General features: G+C 53.3%; 1 protein-coding gene across 2 annotated transcripts in view; it reads right to left on the bottom strand.

Annotated features, from left to right (window-relative positions):
* Positions 1–4,116: 4,116 nt before the first annotated feature.
* Positions 4,117–6,362, bottom strand: part of LOC149873875 (oxidized low-density lipoprotein receptor 1-like) — a 54,543-nt gene continuing 52,297 nt past the window's right edge. For both annotated transcript variants that reach the window (XM_090031563.1, XM_090031564.1), the window contains 2 exons: positions 4,671–4,832; positions 4,117–4,438 (listed from right to left, as the gene is read on the bottom strand). In XM_090031563.1, coding sequence (XP_089887689.1) covers positions 4,691–4,832 — 142 coding nt within the window. In that variant the 3' untranslated portion in view covers positions 4,117–4,438; positions 4,671–4,690. The remainder of the gene's footprint in view (positions 4,439–4,670; positions 4,833–6,362) is intronic.

The raw sequence follows: 6,362 nt of genomic DNA, 5'->3' as shown, positions 1-6,362 counted from the left end.
GGGCCACTTCTCACGTGCTGCTGGGGACGGGAGGCGGCGTGGGCACACGTGGCCACCGGGGCAGCGAGGTGGGCAGTGGCGGAGTGGAGGGCGCCTTTCCCACATCTAAGAGCGGAAAACTGCGCAACTCACATCCATTATCATTGTTGCTGAAACACGTCAGCCAGCTGGGATGTGTAGTGCTTCTTGATGTGTTCATGCAACTGTTGTTGTGATGCACAACTGGGATGCCACACTGAGATGTGTCCTTGAGCTACGCTGGAATACCAGGCATGCGAGCAAGTGCGTGCTCCCTCCGCGCCCGCCTGCCCCTTGCAAGGCAGTGAGCAGCGGAGGCTGCAAAGCGCCGTGCAGGTGTCTCTCGCCAAGACACATCCCTCCACCTTCGATTAGTTTCCACCCTGGCTGGTATCTTTTCCACATTTGATCTGTTGACTTACATTATGCTTCTTTCATTATGAGACAGTGTTTATTTTAGTCAAGTGTTTGGTATTATTTCATTGTTGCTTTTATATTGTTTTTATTTTGGATTTTAAACCACATTTCCAGGCCCATTTCATTGTCACTTCCTGCAACTTCATTGGTGTCAAAGGTCACGTGACATCACTTCCTGATGTGATACCACTTCCTGTGAGGTCTTTGAATATGGCTCACTGGCCCACTGGGTGATAAAAAGTTCGTGCTCCAGCCCCACATTCAAAAAGGTTGGACACCTCTGGTGTAACGAAAGGAGGTCAGAGGTTCTGGGAACATCTTAGGGCCTGCCGTGTGTGTGTGCGATGGGCGTTTGGAAACTCCTCCTAGGGGGCCTGGCCAGGGGAGACCTCCTGGCCCTACTGGCTTCCGTCTAGAGTCCCGCTTGCCCCCACAGCTGGGGTTGCACACATGTCTACTTCTGGAGGGGATCATTTGGACTCTGCCTCAAGGGTGGGGGTTATAGGGACATGCAGCCCCTCGGGAGCCTGGCTGGTATCTTCCCCCATAGTGAGGGCCGCAGGAAGTTCTGTGGGGGCATCTGCCTCCCTGAAGGCTCCTGCCCTGCCATTGCTCCACGTATGGGAGAGGGAAACCAATAAAGCAAAAAACAAAAATACAGCATGGCTAGTGATTCCAATAGGGGCAGGCTGGGGCTATGGAGGAAGTGTGGGGGGGGGAGAAAGGGAGATGAAGCTCACTGAGCTACAGCCTCACAGGAAACCTGGTGTGCTATGCCTGGGGAAGGTGTGGAGGCAGGGGACACACACACAAGGGCTGGGGAGATTCAAGCTGGCTTACTCAACCACACAACAAACACCAGCGCAGGGGGAGCGGACCACAGGATTTACCATACAAGGGCAAACCACACAGGAAAGGCTCCTGAGGCAGGTGTAGAAAGATGGCTGGAGTGGTGGAGGGGCTTTTGTTTGTTGAAGCTCAGTCCAGGAGCCCCTTAGGCCTCCAGCCAGGCACTCAGCAGCAGGCAGGAAAAAGAAAGCACAGGATGAGATGCAGTGAGGCAGCTGTGGGGGGGTGCAGGAGTAGGCAGGAAATTAAGGAAGTCATGCAGTGCAGGTGTGGCGTAAGGTGGTGCAAAGTGGTGCAGCAGAGAATCCCCCCTCTCCTGAGAGGGAGCAGCAGCAGCACAGGCAGCCAAGAGCAGCGGTAGCAGCCGTCCAGGTTAGCCACTCAAGGCATGTTTCAGGTAAAGGTAAAAGAGAAGGTGAAGTTGGGGCGAGGGGGTGGCCTGCAGAGGCAGATGGGACAGGCAAGGCACCTATAGGCACCAGCAGTGATGGTGGGGGAAGGACTCACAGGCAGCCCAGGTCCCCTCCCTAGACTGTCCCCTGACTGCAGCTTGGCGGCAGCCTGGGCAGCGGGCTAGAACAGGAGTGCAGAAGCTGGGGTGCAGTGCCGTGGGCCCCTCCCAGGCAGCAGCATGCAGCAAAGGATGCACCCCCCACCACCACCATCCTGTGGGGAGGTGATGGCAACAGGCGCAACAGCAGCCCAAGGCAGGAAGGGATGCAGCTAACTTCCTGCCAAAAGCTCCTGAGAGCAAGCCAGCAGCAGCTAGCAACAGCAACAGCAGCAGCAGCAGCAGCAGCAGCAGCATTACCAGACACAGGAAGGGGCATAGCCATCTTCTCCCCAGAAACTCCTGATACCAAGATAGCAGCAGCCAGCAGCAACAGGAGGCTCGGATAAGAAGGGGCATGGCCAATTTCCTTGCAGAGGCTTCTCCCCAGAAACTCCTGAAAGTGAGTAGCCCTCGGCTGCTCACCAGAGTAACTTTTAGTAATGCTGGAGCCAGCACAGGAGCTAGCCCCAGCCTCTAGCTACCCCTGGCTGAAGATCTGGGAGAAGCAGGGCAGGCTCAGTTTGCCCCAAGTCCTGAACTTAGGACAGAACAATTTTGCCCCACATAAAAAGCGCACGTTCACGCAAATTTGTGCCACTGATATTTAAGCTGCTGCAAGCACACATGGTTGCATGTGTGGACAGCCCCAAAGATTTCAAAAAGAAATCCATGGTATCAAGAATGTTCTGATGTGGGTTTTCTGCATTCTCTGCAACAGCAGAAATGCTCTGTTGCTTTTTGGTAGTCAAGAAAATAATTCAGGGCTGGGGTATGGTGAAAGTACAGACACTTATTCAGTATTCTCATACCCCATCCCCAGCCAGAGAGCTGTCTGGGAAACAGACCACCTTGCCGGGCCCCTGGACACTTTGGGACATCTAAAATTGTCACCATGCGCTGAACCTCAGGCATGGACCGTACTGCCAGTACCTGTTTCTCCTGTTCCCAACTGCTCCTGTTCCTTTGTGGGCATTCCTTGCCTCGACCATGACCTCATCTCTCTCCTCTGCTTCCTATCCTGGACTAGGGCTGATGCCTGGCCTTGAACTTGGCTTCTACTCCTCTAAATCCCTGACCAAGCACCATCCTCTCAAACTGACTGCCTGTGCCCTAGGCAGCCCTTACAGAAGGAAGGTTGATTTGAGCTGTGATGCTCCTGAACACAGCGTGCACAGAGAAGGGACCTGTACTGGGTGAGTGACTGCAAAGGGGTGGGCCTGGGGGGCTGCTGCCCAGACCAGGGTGGCAGTGACAATGGTGCAGATTCTGGACACTACCATGTATGACACAGATGCTCCTAGGAGTCAAACTCTGTTTATGAAATGACCAGACCAGCACATCAGACTCCTTGGGCAGGATCTGTTGTTGACTGGAACAGACTTTTTATTTCATGGCCTTTCAGTAACACATGTGGTCCTCATTCCCTTGGGCTGACCTGAAAACCCACGCCCTGAATCCCCACAAGGTTGCCTGGATAACAGGGAACCACTGGCAAAAGGACTCAGACTCCTGCAGTGCCAGGTAGGATTGACAGGGCACTCAGCTGCTGGCTCCTTTCAATGGTCCTTTCAGGGCTTGAGAGGCCCGATTTCATGTCTGGAGCCTAAATGTAACCATCCCTATTCGTGACAATGGGCCCAGGTGGCATCCAGCCCGACAGAGCAGACAGTGTCACAGCAACGAAGTTTGGCACCCGAGACAAAGCCCACAGCGGCAGCCCACCCTCATCCCGGGCACAGGTCCAGGGGACGCGCACACCGCCCAGGCTTGCTCTGAAGCACACGCAGTAGCGGGAGCTGCCCTTCCACAATTCCCATGCCCCCCGAAATGAGCCGCTTGTAGCTCCAGCCCACGCCCCACTCCAGCTGAGCCACACCCATTGGCACCCTTTTGCTTCAGCACCCAGGTGGTTGCCCCACTCGCCCCCCTCTCTGGCACTGAGAGCGGGGATAGACTCTCTTACCGGTAACCCCATGTGCAGGGCTCATCAGGAACTCCCTCTGCCACACTGCACAGTACATGGGATCAGAGGTGGCCCCTACTCAGAAGATCTCGTCACTGTTATTTCAGTGACATGCCATGCCCCAGGTCCAATGGGGACACAAGGATGACACAGGCTACAGGCAATCACTGTCAGCAAGTGCCCCAATCCCCCTTCCAGTGGCAATCCTGGCCAGAGAACACCCTACAGGTCCCTTTGGAGCATGGACCACTCCTTCTCCCATCAGACCCGCCAAGACGCACACACCCCATTAATCATGTGGAGAAATGAGGGGGTGGGGGAGATGTTTATTTTCAGAAGCAAATTCCTGTAGCAGATAGATGATATGGAGTATCCTGAGGGCACCTCTGGAACCTCACAGCTTCTGCACTTCAGCAAGACCAGATTGTTCCTTGTATACAATGGGAGACTTCTGTGTTGGGCAGGGCAGTCACTGGGGATTACAGGTTTCTTCCTTGGGCCTGTGATACAGCCATACAGACCACTGGCTGCTGCTCATGTGATTGCCAACAAACCACAAACCCATCACAGCCTAGAAAATAAGATGCAACAGAAGCACAAGTACCCCATCTCTCCTGGCTCCAGCAGTTGCAGATGGGCTGTAGGGGATAGAGATAGAGTCAAATTACACATGTATGAAATGAAAGAGTTGAGGTTTGCCTGTGTCTATGTAACATCCCAGAGTGTCCCAGGCTGTTAGTTCACATGGTTGTCTCTGCAAATGGCAGCACAAGAACCCAGGTTGTTTTCTGGTGGGACCATTTCATTTCCACAGCCACGCATTCCCCATTCTGCTATAGGCATCTCCCCCACCAGTCCCCATTGCATCACCTGTCTCTGGGTCAATGCACTTAGTTATTTCCTGCTGCTTTCATCTTCACACAAATGCAGAATCGAGTTTCTTCACACCTGTCTGGCTTAAATGCCGCACCTTGGACATACACGCAAGTGCCACCTGCATCATTTCCGTGACTGGGGACCAGGGGCATAGTCCTGGAATGAAAAAATCACAGTTTACAGTTCAGGTCCATCCCCCTGAGCTCAGTGCACCAGGACACAGGACCAGGAGTCCTCTCCCCCCCATTGTACTGACCACTGGAGACCTTGAGGCAACAGCCTAACAGAAGGAAGGGCAAGGATGCTCAAGGCTAAATGTGTCAGAAGAGAATCTCTCCACACATGACCCCTGCATTGTCATAGCATATAGTACAAAGGCAGGTGTGGTCACCCTTGTGTCTGGGCCAAACTTCACTAAAGGAAAAAAACTGATGCTCCAGAAATTCCTCCTGCAATCAAACCCACAGAATGGAGGTATTTGTCCTCCTTTTCTTACAACTAAATCCTCTTCCTGGAGGTGTCTCCAGGCCCCATGCTCCCACATACAATACACAGACTGCACAAGCGCAGACACTATCCATGAGCTAAATTCCTGTATCACATGGCTCTCCCGTGTATACTGCACTCAGAATGCACCAGACTCCTCTCCTCTCACTGACCGCAGGGGCCCCATGAGTCTAACGCTGCCATCCTTTGAGCCATCTCAAATGGCTGCTCTTGTTTGTCGTGAGTCAATCTACAAGAAACATGGGAATGGCCCTTAACATGGACAGTATTATGGAGACAAAAGTGATTTTAGGGTAGTGAGCAGCTCTCATAACTATTCCAGCTCTGTGCTGTTGGACTCGTAAGCCTAGTCAGTCACCAGGCTTCACACAGATACTGCTGCAGATGTTGTATAACCCACACTACTGAGATGTGTTACTCAGGGTGGGTGAACAAGGCACCAGCCCTGGAAGACAACTCAGAAGGAGAGTCAGAATCACCCTCTACCCCACTGGAGGCCATGCTCTGGCTGCAAGAGCAGCCCCATGGTGTTGCTCTTGCAGCAACAGCTGTTAGATGTGGAAACCTCGGTTTTGCTGTAAGAACAACAATTGAGGCAGGCAGACCATACTGCAATGCCAGCAGCAGCCACAACCACTGCAGCCGGGGACTGTCTTTGAGTCCATATCATGGGTAAGGCTCCTGTATACCTCCACCACCACTCTCCCGCAGTTTTCCCAGGGCATAACCTGTGCTTCTTATGAGCCTAACACATGTAGCCAGGGTACAGCTAATGATGTTTCATGATATTCCCTCTGGCATCTCTGGAGATGTTTCCTCTGGCATGTCCAACATAAGGAATGGTGGATGGCAGGGGGGATATTGGATAGGCGATAAACCCCTCCAGAGATATCTGGGTCGCTGCTCTCCCTGTCTAGCATCCATGTCTGCCACTCTCAGAGACAAGGGTACTAGGCTAGATGCACCATTGGTCTGACCCAGTGTGGCACTTCCTATGTTGTTCTGGCAGGATGGGGCCCTCATGGTGTACGAGGTGAGCTCAGCAGAAGTCTCTCACAGGCTAATGGACACGTGCCTTATCCACACATATTGTCCTCAGCCAACCAGCTGGTCAATGTGCCTGGATGCAGGCCACAAGACAGAGGAGAGTGACGCTGCCTTTCTTCACCACCATCCTCG

The sequence above is a fragment of the Crocodylus siamensis genome, chromosome 1 (genome assembly GCF_052110815.1).
Source record: "Crocodylus siamensis isolate JL-2025a chromosome 1, ASM5211081v1, whole genome shotgun sequence".
Classification (NCBI taxonomy): domain Eukaryota; kingdom Metazoa; phylum Chordata; order Crocodylia; family Crocodylidae; genus Crocodylus; species Crocodylus siamensis.
The sequence above is the reverse complement of the archived record's forward strand: the minus strand, read 5'-3'. Positions and strand labels throughout refer to the sequence as shown.